Below are 20061 nucleotides of genomic sequence, written 5' to 3' on the forward strand. Positions count from 1 at the left end.
GAGGTTAAATGTGTTTATGGCCCCATAAACATAAAACAGGCAACTGTGAGCAGTGAACAACCCCCACTAGTTCCCGTGGGTGCTGCCCTTCAGGTCTGCACAAGGCTTTGCTCTCTCCTGACACATTCATATCTAGCAAGGGTTGCCCAACATGCATGGATGAATGGATGAAACATGGTATATAGACAAGCAATGAAAACAAACTCGGACACGTGGTATAACGTGGATGAACCTTGAGGGCATCATGCTAAGTGAAAGAAGCCTGTCACGAAGGACGTGACTCCTCAATACTTACAAGGTACCTAAAGTAGCCAAATTCATGGAAATAAAAAGTAGAATGGTGGTTGCCAGGGGCAGGGCAAGGGCAGCAAGAGGACTTACTGTTAATAGGTAGAGTTCCAGTTTGGGAAGATGAAAGTGTCCTGAATGGATGGCAGTGAGGGTTGCAGGACACTGTGACGTGCACTCACAATGAGAATACGGGCCTTAATGCCACTGAACTGGGTACTTAAAAATGGTCAACATGGAACATTATGTGTTATGTATATTTTAACACAAACTTTTTAACAACACCAACAACAAAAAAAAAATAACAAGGGTTGGTACTGGCAGTGATAAAATGACAGGTCCAAAGCCACCATTAGACTAGTTAGAACCCAGGGAGCAAAGCAAGCAAAAAACACTCCACTGTTGAGCTTTACTGAGTCACAAGGACTCCACCCCTGTCAGACTGCTCCTTCACCACACACTGAAGGCCAGATGGGCTGGCAGATATGTCAAAGCAGCTTTACAAATAAGCTGGGCTCAGGGTCAAAAACTCTCAAACAAATCAAAAGCCAGTTCCCTGCCCCCAACCCAGCCTTGGGGGGGAAGGGGGAGTCCCGTTCCATTTCCTCTCACCAGAATCTAGACGTAGTTCTCAGATCACAGGATTGCATCTGACTCATTGGTAGGAAAATGAGTTCGCATCAGAAACAATAAAGGAAATGCAAATTTTTGGTGGGCAGATACAATGTCTACTAGTCCAACAACTATAAATCTTTGTAAACTCTTCACAGAAAACTGAGTTTTAGGACAGAGGTCTTGAGATAATGAATGAGAACATTGCAGACATCTGAAGCCACCACTATGATTTTTCCAAATAGCTCAGTATTTTTATTTCAAAATATTCACAAAGTTAAAAAATAAGTACAATACAAAGGTCTTTTTGTGCTCAATCATTTGAGAGTGAGGACCTCATGCCTCATCATCTCAAGTACTTTGTGGGTATTATTTCCTGCCAACAAGGACCACCAGCACTTCACAGATGAGGGTGCAGTACCTCCTGACACGCCCTCCAAGGAACTGTTCCAAAGGAATTGCTCAGACACCATCCTCAATGTACATAGTCAGAGGGGTTGTAAATATAAAAAGGAAACGGGTGGGGATAAGGCCAGCGGAAGAAAACAGGAAGCCCCTCTTGGCAGCAAATGGTTCACCGTCAGGAAGGTCAGAGGATTGCTATATACCAACAATATACTGCTTATCCATGTGGCCAGAGCCCAGGCAACCCACCACCCAGAGAGATGAAATGAGATAGCCCTGCCAATCTCAGCCTCTGAGCATCCTCCCAGTTCCTTGATCCAGAAAGTCTCTTAGGGTTGAAAGGAAGGGGTCGCCCTAACCTTTTCTACCCTTCTTCCTTCCCACTTGCAAGAAGGATGGAAGCTGCAGGAAGGTTTACTCACATAAAGCTGGAAGGATGCCCTCAACCTCCATCTTTTTGTTGTTTGTTTTTTTGAAACAGGGTCTTACTCTGTCACCCTGGCATCATTGTAGTTCACAGCAACCTCAAACTCTTGGGCTCAAGCAATCCTCTTGCCTCAGCCTCCCAAGTCCTGTGGGACTACAGGTGCCCACCACCACACCCGGCTATTATTAGAGATAGTCTCGCTCTTGCTCAGCATGGTCTTGAACTCCTTGCTCAGGCAATCCACCCGCCTCAGCCTTCCAGAGTGCTAGGATTACAGGCGTGAGCCACCGTGCCAGGCCCTCAAGATCTCATTGAGAGTGAGTCAGTCACCCCAGGACTTGAGCATCACCTGGCTAGACCTAAGGACTCAGTGGCTTACTCAAGGGACTCAGGGAAAAAGAGGAGAGAAACCACCTCTGCTGCTTCCCAGCAGACTAGGAGTCTCCCAGTCAACTCCCTCCCACCCCTTTTCCCATCAAAGAGGATTCGGGGTCCAGAAAAGGGAGTGGTATGAAATCTACTCCAGGATGTGTCACAGCCAGCTGGGGACCCACCCACCAAGTGAGAAGCTGGATTTGCCAGTCATGTTCCTCCCCCTCTACTCACCCAGCCATGAGCAGGAAAGGAGTTGTGAGTGAAGGAGGGTTTGGAGAGGAAAACGTGGGGCGTTGGAAGGCAGGGGAAGAACGTGTGACCACCACTGGTGGCTCCCCAACCTCATCATTTACTAGTTTGTCCATCTATTCATTTGCACACAGCACCTGAACACCTCCTGTATGCAGGCAAGGCAGACACAGCAGGAAGCCAAACAGATGAAACTCCCTGTCCTAATGGAGCTTCACTTACTGTAAACAAGTAAATCAACAAGTCTGATGGAGAGAAGTAGAACAGGGAAAAGTATGTCAAGGCCTGGGGACTGGTGGCAGCTGAGATCACGGCCAGCAGGCACCCATTTTAAAACTATGAGCCTGGGAAGGCCTTATTGATAGAGGGAAATTTAAGCAGAATCCTGAAGATGAGCGATCAGGCCATGAAGATGACTATGCCAAACGGGTGATATGTTCAAAGGCCCTGAGGTGGAAGCATGTTTAATATCGGCTCCCTCAAATACAAATCCCCCTTGAGCCATCTCTGCCCTAAAACCAGAGTGGGGGGACCAGGTGAGGAAACTTCAGCCACTGTGTGATTCCAAGGGGATACTCTAATGCAGCGGGTCTCAACCTGTGGGTCACAACCCCTTTGGGGGTCAAATGACCCTTTCACAGAGGTCACCTAAGACCATCCTGCATATCAGATTCATAACAGTAGCCAAGTTACACTTATGAAGCAGCAACGAAAATGATTTTATGGTTGAGGGTGACCACAACATGAGGAACTGTATTTAAAGGGTCACGGCATCAGGAAGGTTGAGAACCACCGCTGTGATGGGTCATCCTCACACCACTCTGCAGCAGGGGCACATGGGCTGTTTCTAGTAGATAGTTGTGGGCTAAAAGGAATCAGAATAATAAATTCAAGCATTGAAGACTTTCAGAAAAGGATTTGTCTTCCTCAATATTTATCCAATATTTAAATTAAATCATCAGAAATTTCTTCACACCTAACCTGAACCTCTTCATGCTTCAGTTTTAGGTCAAGAATACTACCACCTCAGACTACTCTGAGCAGAACACATCCCCAACTGGGGGCCGGGGAGCATCTTAAAGATTGTCAGAACATGGACACTTTGGCAGAAAGAGGCCTCAGTGTTCTGGAACCTATGGGAACTTGAAAATGCCTTTTAGAAGTTGCTTCTCCCAAAAATAGCCAGGCGTTGTGGCGGGTGCCTGTAGTCCCAGCTGCTCGGGAGGCTGACGCAAGAGAATCGCGTAAGCCCAAGAGTTAGAGGTTGCTGTGAGCCGTGTGACGCCATGGCACTCTACCCGAGGGCGGTACAGTGAGACTTTGTCTCTATAGAAAAAAAAAAAAAAAAAAAGAAGTTGCTTCTCCCTAGAGTACTAGAGGCCTGGGCTGGGCTCACAGGAAGGTGGAAAGAGGGCGTGGCTGCTTGAGGCAGACCAACCCACAACTGCGTAATCAGTACTTTGACATTGTACAGCCTATTTCACCAGGATGAAGAAGGAAGAATGGTTTTAGGCAGCTATTCTACCTAGAAATAAAAGCAACATAATCGGCAGGGACCAACCAGAAACCTCAGCTCAGGATTCAGAGTACAAAGCCTAAATACAAAGACAAGGTCTCAGTAGAACTGCCAAAGAAGCAAGGGGATATCTTAATGAGAAATTTGGGAGGTGCATGGAGGCAGGGGAAAGAGGAATGATTAAGGCCTTGCCCTGCATCCTCTCTGGCTCAGACCTTAATATGTTCCTAGACTTTCTGGGGCCAAATTCCCACAGGGCTCATCCTGCTATTATCTTTCCCACAGTGCCCAAGAAGGCACACACATACAAGGCAGGTGCTCCAAAGCTTTTCATGTGTTGCTTGTTAAATATTTTCCTACAAGCAGAGACCTTTGGAGGCAGCATCTTCCCTCACATTATAAACACGTAACAGGGATGGCACCTGGTCATTGGTTAAGTCAACTACAATTTGGACCAACTTCTCAGACCTTCTAGGGAAATTTCAGCTCTCATTTCACAATAGGGTTGGCAACACCCGAGTGGGCAGAGGAATGCAAAATGCTCATGGCCCCAGGCCCAACACACAGCAGAGCACCCACCCAAGCACTGGGGCCAGCTATCAGACACTAGCAGTGACACAAGTGGCAAATTACATCACTTCGGTGGTGATCAAAAGAAGAACCGCTCTGAAACCAGAACCAATTTGCACAGTCCCAGCAATGGCCAACTACAGCTCCCCTTCGCCACACCCTTTCTGGTCCTGGTTTCTCAGCAGCTCATTTAGGGTCTCAGGACAAAGACCGTTTCAAGAGAAAGCAGTGAGGAGCATTCCAGGAAGGGAGTGAGTCCTCCTGCTGTTGCCTGACAGGCCATGGTCAGAAGAGGAGGAAACATGTCTGATGTTCCAGGCACAGGCGCATATCCCTCTCCCGAGCAGGCTCACCTGCCTGGAACTGCAGCCACACCAGCCCAGGCAGCAAGGTGGTGCCCATGGGCAAGGTCATCCAAACACCACCACCCACACCCTGCTGACAGCATGAAAGCCAGAATGAAGCAGATTGTGGGGGATCATGGGAATAAGAGGCTGACTTCAGAGGCAGCTACACACAAAGCACAGTTACAAGGACTTGCGCTGCTGACCTTCAGTGGGAGATACAGAAGCCAAAACTTGGGATGATGGGTGGAGGCAGGAGAGACATCCAACAGGGCTACCTTACCTGCCTCGCCACCCTCCGAGCCTCCCAGTAGGGCTTCGAGTCTTCCACAGCTTTGCCAATTTTCTTCACCAGTTCATCCAGCTTCACCGTTGCTTCCACCAGAACAGAGCGGAACTTCTGACGAGCATCCTGTAGCCGGAGGAAATCAAAGAAACACAGTTCAGACTTCAGAAGGAATCCAGAGACACCTACTTTACCTAACCAGGAATACTACGCCAGGACTTTACCCAACATGCAAACCCCTAAATTGGCACCTTTATTAGACAGTACCGTGAGCAGTACCATCCAGAACTTCCTGCCGTGGTGAAAACATCCTGTGACCCACACTGCCCCACATGGCAGCCACCAGCCACACGTGGCTACTGAACACTTGCAAGTGGCTAGTATTACAAAGGGAGTGAGTTTTTTTGTTTTGTTTTGTTTTTTGAGATAGAGCCTCAAGCTGTCACCCTGGGTAGAGTGCCGTGCCATTACAGCTCACAGCAACCTCCAAGTCCTGGGCTCAAGCGATTCTCCTGCCTCCTCCTCCCAAGAAGCTGGGACTACAGGTGCCCGCCACAATGCCCAGCTATTTTTTGTTGCAGCCATCATTGCTATTTGGCGGGCCTGGGCTGGATTCAAACCCGCCAGCTCAGGTGTATGTGGCTGGCGCCCTTAGCCACTTGAGCCACAGGTGCCGAGCCAGGAAGTGAGTTTTTAATTTAATTTTAATTACTTACATTTAAATGTGAATAATTGGCCAGGCACAGTGGCTCACCCCTGTAATCCTAGCACTTTGAGAGGCTGAGGCAGAAGGATCACTTGACCCAGGAGTTCAAGGCTGCAGTGCACAGTGTTTGTAGCTATGAATAACCACTGTACTCCAGCCTGGGCAACATCACAAGACTCTATCTTTTAAAAAGAAATTATTTCGGAGTAAGTGCCCTGATATTAAAGTGGGTTAAAAAAAAAAAAAAAGAAATTATTTCTTTAATTAGCCATGCATGGTGGTATATGCCTGTAGTCCCCTAGTTACTTGAAAGGCTAAGGCGGGAAAATCACTTGAGTCCAGGAATCAGAAGTTATAGTGAACTGTTGCCAGCACCACCACACTACAGTCTGGTAACAGAGATCCTATCTAAAAAAAAAAAATTAACATGGGTAGTGACCACTATAATGGACAGACCAGTGCAGATTAAAAAGGTCCATCTGGGTCCTCAGGGAAATGTCCAGTCCAGTCACCTCTGGCACTTCTGTCCATATGACACCTTTAAGTACAACCACATAATTTGGTCAATATTAAAAAATAAGTACAAATCCAATACATGCCAAACGCAATGCTGAGCCTTGGGCACTGCTAGTCTGGTGGCTGCAATAGCATCACAGCCCATCCCAGAAAAGTCAGTGCCGGTGTGGGGACAGTACAGAGGCCATGGAGCTCAAGCAGCAGAGGACTTCACCAGGCCATCGTGGGAAACTTCCTGAGGAATAATATCTAAACAGAAGCTCGAAACATGAATGGGCACTTGGAAAAGAAAAGAAACGCTGAGTGCCCAGCAGGCTGCAGAGCCCATGCTCAGCTGAGGGAAAGGGAGCAGCATGGTGTCTGCCAGAAACCCAAAGGTCTGGAAGGTAGAGAATGGCAAGAGGTAAGGGTGGCCGCCCACCCCGGGGACAGCAACTAGCAACTTGGGCCTCGGCAGCAGTGTGAAGGAGGGCAGTGCTAAGCTTAACCACGAGGTAAAAGTGAAGAAACCAGATCGGCGAGGTACAAGGAGGGGGAAAAAAAGAAAAGAGAAATTTAACATGTCTAGGAAGACATATTGCTGGAATCAGGTCAGTACCTCACAGACCCCATCCCCTTGGCATTTGCCGAGCAGAGCCACACAGGGTAGGGACAGGTGCGGGGAGGCGAGCACGTGGGGAGAAGTGTGGGAAGGCACGCACATATATGCACACACTTGTGCAAGCACAAGTTTGAGAAAAGGGAAATGAATACTGAGACGAGAAGGAACAATACATACATAATCACGAGCTGTAGGGCTGGGGCTGCCCCGCTGGTGTAACCTGGTCTCCACTGGCTGGAAAGGGCCTGCCTCACGAATAACTATCTGGAACATACTTCTACACATGGAATTGTAGGGTCTCATGAGGGTGAAGAGGCTCTGATCACGTTTTCTAATCTCAAGCCATGGACTTGCCAGATGGGCTTGAGAATGCTGCCGCATTCTAGGACATGAGGACACAGCCTCTGCCTCCCAGGGGAGCTCCCCAGCTCCTGAAGCCAAATCCCACTTTAGACACAGGTGTGGGCCCCTTTCCTCCAGTTTTGTGTCATCCTGATTTTCTCTGCCTTCTCTCCTATCATTCCAGGCCCAAAGCCACCTGCTACAGCTCCTGAAGCCACAGAATAAGACTAGACTTGTTCTCCAGAGGAAGAGCCACAGAGGCAGACGCCCTGGGGTACGACATAGCTTCTGCAGGGCTTGGCTTCCAGGAAGTCAGAGGCAGCATGTTGTCAAACCCAGGATTTTAATAAGAGACACTGATTCAATGTTAGTTAACTCCCTTTTATGGGGCCCCAATCAGGTAACTTCTCTGTGAACCATTTGTATTAGCTATAAAATAGTTACTTTCGAACTCATAGGAGGGATGCTAGAAAGAATAAAGGAAAATGCAAAAGTAAAATACCTAACAAATCCTGGGCACACAGTCAAGGCTCAATAAATGCACACAATTGTTCCTCCTCATATAAAAAGAGATCTGTAGGCTTGGTGCTTGTGGCTCAAGCAGCTAAGGCACCAGCCACATACACCTGAGCTGGCGGGTTCAAATCCAGGCTGGACCCGCCCAACAACAATGACGGCTGCAAAGAAAAAAATAGCAGGCCATTGTGGTGGGAGCCTATAGTCCCAGCTACTTGGGAGGCCGAGGCAGGAGAATCGCTTGAGCCCAGGAGTTGGAGGTTGCTGTGGGGTAATGCCACGGCACTCTACCCAGGGCAACAGCTTGAGGCTCCGTCTCAAAAAAAAAAAAAAAAGAGAGAGAGAGAGACCTGCAGTGCTGTTAAAAACTACCTAGGGAGTGTTTGAAGCAAGGGTAGCTGACACGATGCACAAAATAGCCTGTTAGCTATGTGGGCAGCTGCTTTGCAAGATGCACTGATGTATGTGACAGCATCTTCGTGGTCACCTCCTGGTGGTGGGCAGCACCAGTGCTATCCACATTCACACCACAGTGAGAATCTGAGGGCCAGACCATTCACTGTGTGGCCCAGGCAGGTCACATCACACCCCAGGTCTGCTCTGCTAAATGAGAACTGGGCTCCAAACCAGTGGCCGGTGGGCCAACAGGTTTAGTCCACTCAGCCTGTATACTACATATGGAAGGAAACGTCACATTAAAAAGAAAAAAAAAGGAGTGGGGAGAATTCTCAAATTTTTCATTTCAAAGTCAGACGATCTGGTGATATAGGCACTCTCCTTACCTGACAACCCTTAGCTACAAGTGGAGTAGAAGGTCCCCCTTAGACAGGGACATGGCCCTTTCCAGTACGTCCCCTGAGTCTAAATCACATCCAACCTGCTTCACTCATTCAAGGTCCCAGCCCCTGGGGACATCACACTTGCCAAGAGCTCTTCAGGCCACATGAAAATAAGCCCCCAACTCTGCCTCTGTGGGGAAAGAGGGCTACAGAGCACAGACCGACATTTGCCCTGCACAGGCGCTCATTTAACCCCCTCAGTTTCACAATCTGCCAACAACCTCACTAGGTAGGTGCTACAGTTGTTCACATTTTACAAAGGAGGAAACTGAGGTGCAGAGAAGGCAGACAACATGCCCCAGGACCCCAAGCTGGGAAATGGCAGAGCCATTATTAAACTCAAGCAGTAAATAAACAGGTAAAATGTAGTGTGTTAAGTACTGAGACCTACCAACACACAATGAACAACAGACCCACAGCTGGGAAGGTCATCAAGGCAGGCTCCATGGCTCACAGCTTGTAATCCTAGCAGTCTGGAAGGATGAAGCAGGTGGATTGCTTGAGCTCAGGAGTTACAGACCAGCCTGAGCAAGAGCCAGACCCTGTCTCTAAAAATAGTAGTGTTGTGGCAGGTACCTGTAGTCCCAGCTACTTGAGAGGCTAAGGCAAGCAGATTGCTTGAGCCCAAAAGTTTGAGGTTGTTGTGAGCTATGACACTACGGCACTCAACTGAGGGTGACAAAGTGAAACTCTGTCTCAAAAAGAAAGAAAAGAAAGGAAAGAAACCAAAAGAGAAAGAAAAGAAAAGAGAAGAGAAGAAAGGGGATTCCACCAAACAGAAGAGGAGGAGCATCCGCGGCCTCTAGCAGGGACCAGTACAGGAGGCCTATCCTGTGTTCTGTAGGAAAGTACATGATCTTTGTCCCAAGGGCCACAGGGAGCCAAGGGGGGGTTGGTGGAGGGATTATTTCTGTTTCTTTCCTTGCAGATGATTTTCTGGTGCTGGTTCATCACTGAGATTCTGTTCCCATTTTTCTGCTATTCTCTTTCCTTTAGCCATAAATCACATGTCATAATTTAATCTTTTAACCTGGGTTTACATGGGGGGTTTTACTTCCCATGTATCCTTTGTCAGAAACGATTGCAGAATGCATTCTACCACAAAAAGGAAAAGTAATCATCAGTTGCTAGATCATTCAGCTCTCAACAGTAGTTACATAGCTGTAATAATGTAATCACCAAATACTGACCACAACATAATTCTGTTGGGAAGGCAGGGGTAGAAAAAATAGGTGTGTAGCCGGGCGTTGTGGTGGGCGCCTGTAATCCCAGCTACTGGGGAGGCTAGGCAAGAGACTCACCTAAGCCCAGAAGTTGGAGGTTGCTGTGAGCTGTGATGCCACAGCACTCTACCGAGGGCAACAAAGTGAGACCTCTGTCTCTAAAAAAAGAAAAGAAAGAAAGAAAAAATTGGTATGTGGTAGGGACAGAGGGAAGAAAAAGATAAAAATCTCATCTTCCAGGGTAGGTACAGTGGCTCACGCCTGTAATCCCAGCACTCTGGGAGGCCAAGGCAGGTAGACTGGTTAAGCTCAGGAGTTCGAGACCTGCCTGAACAAGAGCGAGTCTCAAAAAAAATAAATAAATAATAGCCAGGCATAGTGGCAGGCATGTGTAGTCCCAGCTACTTGGGAGGCTGAGGCAAGAGAATCACTTGAGCCCAAGAGTTTGAGGTTGCTGTGAGCTATGATGCCATAGCGCTCAACCCCAGGGGAAAAGAAAATCTCACCTTCCATAATGAGATTTCAACAAATGACTCAAACTGAAAAATCACAAAGTAACCATACAACACATACTATTTGGTCATAGAAGTAAATACCTTAATAATCAACATTTTTTTTAAGGATGGGGTCTCTCATTCTGTCACCCGACTGGAACCTCGAATTCCTGGGCTCAAGTAATCCTCCTCCATCAGCCTCCCAAGTGCATGCTACAGTACCCTGCTTTTGTTTTTAATTGTGGTAAAATACCATGGTGGATTTTCATAAGCAGGAACATGACCTGATCAGGGTTGGGTTTTACAAAATGGTTACTAACTGCAGAGTATTTTTAGAGACTCCTCAGAGATTCTGATGGGCAGGTTCAGGCACACCAGCCTGGCTGATGCCCTTTTTGTGACTATCTGTATTAAGTGTGTAAACACCAAAGGGTCCTGAACCCAAGAGACCTGATTCAACATCAGCATTTCTCTCTAGAAATGAGGTTGTGCTGCCAGGAATCGTGCTAGCTGACGTCCACAGTCAATGTTCATCCAAGAAGTGCTAAAAGCAACACACAAAGTCAGTCCTCCCCCATATGTAAAGTCCCACCCAGTTTTTACCATTCCACTGACGATCACAGCTACGTGAGTAACAATTCCCCAGAAGCACGGGAGAATGGACGCTCGCAAGCCAAAACCTTTCCTGCCTGCCCCAGGTAACAGCCTGGTTTTCCCTGGCCGCACCCTCACCTCTCAGTCCCTAGTGGAGCAACTCTGGTCCCAAGCGATCATGTTAGCCAGGCCTGACCAGACATGCACTCTCCCAGCCATGGAGATTGATCCAGGGGGCTGAGCGGCCAGGACTCATCATAACCAATGAGGCTTAATTCTGGGACTTCTACAACTTTTAGAAAGAGGACCTTTTTCCCACGAGCTGCTAAGATGGAATGAAAGCCGAAAGCAGCCACCATGGCGTACTGAAGAGAGAGTCTGCCAGGGCGGAAAGAAGGGAGAAGGTCCCAGCCACACTGTCGGCCTCTGGATTCAGCAATACCCTGCAAGCCACTCATATCCGTTCCTCTTAGCAAAGCCCACCGGCCCACCATCACCACTGCTTTTTGTTTTGAGATACTTGGAATTAGATTGTTGTTACTGGGCAATTGGATTAGCCTTTAAAAAAAAAAAACCCACATGAGATGAAAGATACACCTTAACACAGTCATATTAACATAGATAGGACAGGCAGCCAATCTACATTCCACACCAAGGCAAAACACTGTAATTAAATACAGTTAACTGCTAGAGGGTTTCTCTGCCCCTGACCAGAAAGCCCCGTTTATAAGGAGCAGAAGTCTGGAATTTAACTCAACTAACGTTTGTAAAGCATTTCTTTCTTTAATACATCTTAAAGCCGGCTTGCCACAATCAAACTTGAGCTTTTTGCCTTATTTCCTGGTTCAAGAAAAGACTTGATCATGGTTCCTTGCCTCCTACAAACAGGCAAATGAGTCTTTCAAGATCAGAGCTGGGGGTTGCAGCAGGAATGTCCAGGGAAGAGAGAAAGCTGACTGTGCTCCCTACAGGAAGTGATCCATGGAGGGGAGCAGTTCAGAAGTACAAATTCATCTGGGAGAATGAGCGGACCTTTTACCAGTCACAAAATACAAGCCATTTACCATCCAGGGCTGTTTGCCTGCTGATTTTTTACATCAGTGCTGGAAGGAGTTCTAAAACAGTTGCCTCTGTTTGAATAAGGCCTCAGATCTTCAGATCTTTAGAACTGAAAACTACATCTCATTCATTAGGTGACTCTAACCCAGAATAATTTATTCAAGTAAAGAATTGCTGAGAGTGCCGGTCTCCTTGTTTGAATGTGTCAGTGTGTCAAAAATACAATCCTGTATCAGATTAGATCTCTAGCTAAACCAAACCAGCCAGTGTGCCTTGGAAACAACATGCTGTTGTCACCACGCTGGGGACAGGGCCCTGTTTTCTGGACAAGCTGCTCATCTATGCCCCAATTACCTTGCTTATAAGCTGAGAATGACAGCCCTTCCCCTTCCAGGAGTCCCCATAACCAAGTGAGATAAAGACAGGATGGCTGTTTTTTTAAAAATAACTGTCCTACATATTAGAGATGACATCATACTTCAAAGGATCCTTACTAATGCCATTTATAAATATACGGCTTTCAGTTTGTTGAGAGAGATTCCACAAGCATTATCTGGGGCTCCAACAGCCCTGTAAGGCAGGCTCAGCAAGAATTATCATCCCCAGTCTACAGATAATAACACTGGAGCCCAGTGGTGACCTGATCCCTCTACCTGAGGTCACCAGGCAAATAAAAGTCACCTGTTAGACAAAAGCACACACTGTGGCTTTTTAGTCCAGAATGCCAGTGACTAGCAGTTCTCAAAATACACTCGGAGTACCCCCTGGCAAGGAATGCGTAGTCCCTGAGACATTTTCAGGGAGCCTACAAGGTAAAAATCATTTTTGTAACTTTCACAAAGACTTATTTGCCTTTTTCACCTTCATCCTGTTATGAGTGTTCAGTGGAGTTTTCCAGAGACTATACAATATGTGACATTGCAAGAGATGGAACGCAGAAGCAGGCAAGAAAATCCAGCTGTTCTAACAAGCCAGGCATCAAAGAGACTCGCAAAACCAATTACTTTTTCATTAAACCTTTTTTGGGGGGAAAGTCATTTTTTCCTAAAATTTTATGTAAACATGGCTCAGTGCCGTACACAGTGGTTACGGCGCCTGTAGCACAGTGGTTATGGTGCCAGCCACATACACCGAGGGTGGTGGGTTCGAACCCAGCCCAGGCCCAGCTAAATAACAATGACAAATGCAACAAAAAAAATAAGCAGGTGTTGTGGTAGGTGCCTATAGTCCCAGCTACTTGGGAGGCTGAGGCAAGAGAATCACTTAAGCCCAAGTTTGAGGTTGCTGTGAGCTGTGACACCATTGCACTCTACCAAGGGCAACGTGGTGAGATAGCTCAAAAAAAATTTTTTTGTTGTTAACATGTAATAGGGCTGGGCATGGTGGTCGCACCTGCAATCCTAGCACTCTGGGAGGCTGAGGCAGGAGGATCACTTGAGCTCAGGAATCTGAAATCAGCCTAAGCAAAAGCAAGATCCCTCCTCTACTAAAAATAGAAAAAAAAAGAAAAACTAGCCAGGTGTTGTAGCGCATGACTGTAGTCCCAGCTACTGGGGAGGCTGAGGCAGGAAAATCTGCTTAAGTCCAGGAGTCTGAGGTTGCCATGAACTAAGCTGATGCCAGGGCACTTAGCCTGGGCAACAAAGTAAGATTCTGTGTCAAAACAAAACAAAACAGGCTCGGCACCTGTGGCTCAAGCAGCTAGGGCACCAGCCACATACACCTGAGCTGGCGGGTTCGAATCCAGCCCGGACCTGCCAAACAACAATGACAGCTGCAACCAAAAAATAGCCAGGTGTTGTGGCGGGCGCCTGTAGTCCCAGCTACTTGAGAGGTGGAGGCAGGAGACTCACTTGAGCCCAGGAGTTTGAGGTTGCTGTGAGCTATGATGCCACAGAACTCTACCCAGGGCAACAGCTTGAGACCCTGTCTCAAAAAAAATAAATAAATAAAAATAAACACACACATGTAATAGGAAAGTTAGCAGGAACATTCTAGAATTCCATGATAAAAGACGCCTCAGGGAACATTCTGACTGTCTAACCAGTAGTAAGGTACCTGAAATGTTTTTAAGTTTACTGCAAAGCACAGTTTCTTTCTACCCATCTGATCTATTCTCTGAAAGCACTTGTAGCAGCTGCTAGAATACACAAAGAAACCACTTTAAATAGTGCTTAAGTGGAAGGGGTGCAAGTGCTCTCCAGCGCTAGCTGATGGAACTTCTGAGGTGACAGAAGTGTCCTATATCCATGCTAATATAGAAGTCAGAGCCCCTTGTAGCCAAATAAACAAAGGGTGGCCAGTGCAACAGAGTTTTGTATTTTGTTCAGTTGAAATTCGCAATTATAATTTAGATGGCCACCCTACTGGACCTGGCATGGGCCTAGACCTTTCTCTACTTGGAGGGATTCCGCCAAGCTCCTTGGGCCTGGCTTCTGTCCAGTTCTTCTCAGCCCCATCTCCTGCGGGGATGGGTTTTCAGAGACCAGAATGCTCTATGCCTACCTTCAGACTTCTGCAGCATAGCCAGTCAGGTGATGCCTGCCTGCAATCCCCACTACTCAAGAGTCTAAAGCTGGTCCAGGAGGATGGCTTGAACCCAGCTGTCCAAGGCTGCATTGAGCTATGATCATGCCACTGCGCACCACAGCCTTTGCAACAGAGCAAGACCCTATCTCAAAAAAGAAAGAAAAGAAAAAATTCTGCAGTGGAGGCAGAAGCTCAAAGGCTCTGCAATGGTCGGTCAAGGTACCAGGGAGCCAAATAAAAAAGGCTGAGGTGTGAGGGTGCAGGAGCCGGGGAGAAGCAGAGCTGGCGAGAAGGGAGTGAGGGTGAAGACCGCCAGGCAGGTGCAGCAGTCAGAGCACTCCTGATCACTGTGCAGGCCCAGTTCTCATCAGTGTGTACCATCCAACTAGAAGAACCTGGCTACAACAGACCTGAAGGGATGGAAACATGAAGGGAAAGGAAAGGAAGAAAATACTAGGATTCTCACATTGGGAAAACCTCAGGATCACTGTGGGAGACCAGGGCCTACCTCCCCTCCCCTGACTCCTATTCTTTTCCCATCCCAACACCTGACTTTAGTGATAGAAACCTCTTGGACTGTCCAAGCCCACCACTTCGTTCCGTGAGGACTGTCCCCAGACAGTGGGTAGGACTTTCCCATCATGTTTCCAACACAAAACCCTCTGTCAGGGATCAGAATGGAGGAAACCAGGGGAGGGTGAGACAGATCAGGAGAGGAGAGAGCAAGGAAAGCAAATGCAGATAACAGGGTGGGTGGAAGATGATCTGGGCTCCTGACTCTAATCCTACATAACATAGTCATATGTTTATCAACTAAATAGGACACTTGTGAGTGAGGAAGGCACTATTCATACTTGTGACGGGACAAAAGGCATACACCAGACAGTCATGGTCACCAGGCATGTGTGGTCTCCCTAAGCATGAGGCCCAGTGACACCTTCCCTCCCTGAGTTCCATGAAAGGCTCCTATAATCCTTCAGAAAACCTTCCCCTTTTGAAAGCTGTTTGAGTGGGCTATGGGAGAAGCGCAATGGGTCTAATCCCAGCTTAGGTATCACCCAGCTCCAGATCCCTAGAAGGCCCGACACAGCTCCACAGCTTTGGTGATAAGGACAGATGCTGCTTCCTAATCCCCACCCTTCCCGAGGCATCACACTGCCTGTCCTGGTTCTGAGCCAAGAGGTTTCCTCCACCAAGAGGAAAGGAGAGGAGGCGAGGAGAGAAAGCTGGAGTCATCAGTTTCCTCCTCCACGTTCACCTCCTCTGAGGGTAACAAGGGTCTTCAACTCTTTATAGGCCTGAGTAGAACCTCTTCCCTCCTAGCCAGAGGGCCCTGGTTTAGAGCTCTGATCTGACAACAGAGTGCGTCCCAACAAACAGGTGAGCGGTCCCTCCCATCTCATCCCATCTCCTAGGACATTCATTGTACCAACAGTGCTCTTTGTTTGAACAGGTGTTTTTATCCATCACTCAGCTCCCACCCAATACATACAATGTTATTAATGTGATCTACAACTTTATCCAAATTGCCGCCTTTCTATGACTCTCTGGTCAATGTGGAGATTCAATAAACCAAAGGGAAGTATTGCCCAGTAGCTGGGACTACAGGTGAGTACCATCACCCCTACCTAATTTTCTCTACTTTTTTGATAGGGTTTATTTCCTGAAGACAAGATCATCCACTTCCACAACCAGAGTGTAATGATGCAAATCACAAAGTTAACATTAACACAATTCCTTCTAAATTTTTAATTTCAAAATATTAACAGGGTTAGGGTTACATGAATATGCTGTATAAAAGTAAATTTAGGACTTTCTGTGTGCCACTACAACTTACCCACTGTACCAATGGGTAAGTTTTTATCCCTCATCCCTCTCCCACCCATTACAAACAATGCTATTAATCCGATCTACAACTGTCCTCCCTACTAATGTCTTTTACAATAGAAGGGGGAAAAAGTGTCCCGGTCCACGATTTGCACAGGGCATCCAGTTGTCATCTCTAACGCCCTTTCATGTGGAACAGCTCTTCAGTCTTTTGTCTTTCATGGCCCCAACTTTTTTTTTTTTTTTTTACTGATATCAGCCAGTTATCTTATAGAATGTCTAACAATTTGGAAAAGACTTGCTTTCAGGCTCGGCTCCTGTGGCTCAAGGGGCTAAGGCGCCAGCCACATACACCTGAGCTGGCGGGTTCGAATCCAGCCCGGGCCCGCCAAACAACAATGATGGCTACAACCAAAAAATAGCGGGGCGTTGTGGCAGGCACCTGTAGTCCCAGCTACTTGGGAGGCGGAGAGAGGAGACTCGCTTGAGCCCAGGAGTTTGAGGTTGCTGTGAGCTATGATGCATGGCACTCTAACCAGGGCGACAGCTTGAGGCTCTGTCTCAAAAAAAAAAAAAAAAAAAAAAAAAAAAAAAAGACTTGCTTTCAATTCATCTTTTTTGTTGATGTTACACAGGAAAGAGCCAACAGAATGGAAATGAACCAATTACAAAAGCATGTTTAAAACAGCCCACAGTACAAAGCACTACAAAGGAAAAATCTTTGAACCTTCAGCGTAGGGGTCAGTCTTCCTGGACTCTGGAGAGGGACTGAAATCACACAACAATCCTGCAGGCACGCACAGCGGGAAAGACTGACCAGACCCAGTGCTTTTTCATTCATGGCCAAACAAATGCTGGTAAACCCACAGGATTCCCTGAGTTAAAAGGCGGCAGAATTGCTAAAGCAGCAGCATTGTACTGAAATTCAGCCATAAAAGAATTATTTCCATGTCTATACCAAGAGGCTTAACATATTTCCTTAAATTCAATATCTAATTTTTTTGGTCAAAAATTCACAATCATTAGATTTCAGACAGATTATACATTTGATGTACACATCTATCAGGGGCGGTGTTTCAACCACCACCCAGGCTGTTATGAAATACAAGGTCCAGTTTATAATTAGCAGGAGTTTTAGAATCAGGGCAATATGGAGAGTTCCCAACCAAGCGTTGGGAAACTCTAGAGATCAGTTAGCGCAGCCTCCGTGGGCAACATGTACCCCTACACCACAACACTACAGCAAGCTGGCCGTGTGACTTCTGGCTTTGGGACAACCTCCCTCCTGACTGCAGCTAACTGGAATGGAAAGAAAGAAGGGCACAGGCTGCAAAGAGCCAAAGTCAAAGTCCACTGCTGTAACGTTAGGGTCACAGGAGAAACAGCTTAAAAACATCAAAACTAGTTCCTTCTCTTGGAGTAGAACTTGGGGTCAGGAGGAATGAAGCTAAGGACTTTCATTTTTCTTTGTAACTCATGAAGGGTTAAAAAAAAAAAAACTAGGGGCAAGTATTGTTTCAACAAAAATAAAATTTTAAGTCTATACAGCATTAATGAACTACAGAGCTTTTATATTTCTCCTATTGCCAAGACTGAGGGTGAATCATAATTTATTCAGCATGTGGCTACATTAAAATCTAAATCTCAGAGTCATAGCAGGGTTGGAAGAGACTTTGCCCATCACTTAGCTCACATGCTCCCATTTCACAGATGAGGTGACTGTACTCTCAAGAGACAAAAGTTCCCAAAGATGTACAACTGGTTGACATCACAGCAAAGATTGAAAACCTGGGTCCTAGACCAGCTTTCTTTCATCTCTGCAGCCTCCATGGAAGTCTCAGAATATGCATCCTCCCTGCCCCCAGAATCATACCCCCAAAATTTAAGTACATGGGCTCCAGCCTCAGAGTCCTGCATTTAAACCCTGGCCCCACCACGCACTGGCTGTGTGACCTGGGAGAATGGACTTCCTCTCTCAGTGCCTCCCTTTCTCACTGTTATTCTCAAGGGCTGTTGAGAGAATGAATTGGACCAACTATAAAAACCACTTAGCATATAATAAGCTTTCACTGCCTACTGTTTTTATGCTGGTGCCATGATTCAATAAATGACAAGCGTGGGGAGGAAAGGACCCATGTTTGTTGGACATTTTATGAGGTCAGACAATTAAGTGCAAACTCATCCTAGAAAAAGTGCTTTGAAGGGTGGACTAGACGAGCTGGCATGGGTGCACAGCTTCCCAAGGGGAGGACTTCGAAGATGACTGTAATGATAGCCAGCAATGAAATATGCACCTAGCACTTTTCCTAGGATGAGTTTCAGAACGTAATTGTCCAAACTGGTGGACAGGTACCAGGCCAGTGACTTTATAAAATCCTTAACAGCCCTGGCAAGATACGTATTGCCCTTCACAGTTTAGAGAAGGAAATTACAACCCCCAAAAGCTAAAAAAAACAAAAACCACAAACTCTCAAAGACAGAACAGCTTAGTAAGAGGCAGAGGAAAAATTCAAGTCCTGCTCTCCTGAGCTCCACAGCCTCCACTTTCCACCATCACATGCCATATAATTACTTTCTATCAGTTCCAAAACAGCTTTCTTTTTTCACCAAAAGTTTCATAATATTAAAGTATGGGGGCTCACCCCTATAATCCCAGCTTGAGACCAGCCTGCATAATGAAATCCTGTTTACACAAAAAATTTTTAAAGTAGCCAAACACCGCACACATGAGCAGTTGTACTCCTAACTCCTCGGGAGGCTGAGGCAGGTGCATCACTTGAGCCCAGGAGTTTGAGTGTGCAGTGAGCTATGATTGGGCCACTATACTTCAGCCTGGGTGACAGAGAAAGACCTTTCCTCTTAAAAAAATAAAATAAAATAATAATTGTTTTTCTTTAACAAGTTCCAAATGAGGCAGATGAGGTTGCTACCACACGTATGTAACACCGGGATTCCACGCACATTTCCCCAGCAAAAACCTGTAGCAGGGCGGAAAGCAGCATTTCTATCTAGAGCTTGCCCAAGGAGCTTTAGAGAAACCTTCCCCCTGAATTTATAAAGCATCTGCTCAAATATTGTACCTCTGGCTTTACGCACCACTATTTTTTCATAATACGCTTTATAGCCATGGCATAATTTTTTCCTCAGACAAAATTTTTAGGAAGCGGGCAAAGTAGCAAAGAATTTGCTATGGCTAGGCCCATAGCACTACTAAAAACTGCTCCCTTGTGCTTTTATTGTTGCTGGATTATTTAGGGTCACTAGGAGTATTACTAACCAAAGTCCTTGCTTTGCTGGCTAGTCAACCATAAAAACACCTCAAGAAGGCACTGAAATGTGGTTATTTATGAAGTCTTCTCCCAGTAAAGGGAGGAAGGGAGGAAAGAAAGAAAGCAGATGTTCTAGAGGATTCAAAACAAGTCTCTGTCTCTACATTACCATGAGTATGGCAGGGTTGTTGTTTGCTTGAAACAGAGTCTCACTCTGTCACCCAAGTGTAGTGGCATCATTATAGTTCACTGAAACATCAAACTCCCGGACTCAAGTGAACTTCTGCCTCAGCTTTCCAAGTACCTGGGAATACGGGTGAGTACCTCCATACCTCCCACCCTCTGTTTTTATTATTTTTTTTTTTTAGAGATGAGGGTCTTGCTATGTTATTCATGCTGGTCTTGAACTCCTGGCCTCAAGTGATCCTCCTGCCTCAGCCTCCCAAAGTGTTGCAATTCCAGGTGTGAAATATC

The 20061-nt window shown here is 46.6% G+C and overlaps 2 protein-coding genes across 2 annotated transcripts in view; both read right to left on the bottom strand.

The window, feature by feature from the left end:
* The window catches only part of SH3BP5 (SH3 domain binding protein 5), a 79201-nt gene that overhangs the window by 46160 nt on the left and 12980 nt on the right, over positions 1–20061 (bottom strand). Inside the window, exon 3 of the mRNA XM_053599017.1 lies at positions 5070–5198. Within this exon, the coding sequence (XP_053454992.1) occupies positions 5070–5198 (129 nt within the window). The remainder of the gene's footprint in view (positions 1–5069; positions 5199–20061) is intronic.
* Positions 1–20061, bottom strand: part of METTL6 (methyltransferase 6, methylcytidine) — a 138353-nt gene that overhangs the window by 3338 nt on the left and 114954 nt on the right. The gene's annotated exons all lie outside the window — the stretch shown is intronic.

The sequence above is a fragment of the Nycticebus coucang genome, chromosome 8 (assembly GCF_027406575.1).
Source record: "Nycticebus coucang isolate mNycCou1 chromosome 8, mNycCou1.pri, whole genome shotgun sequence".
Classification (NCBI taxonomy): domain Eukaryota; kingdom Metazoa; phylum Chordata; class Mammalia; order Primates; family Lorisidae; genus Nycticebus; species Nycticebus coucang.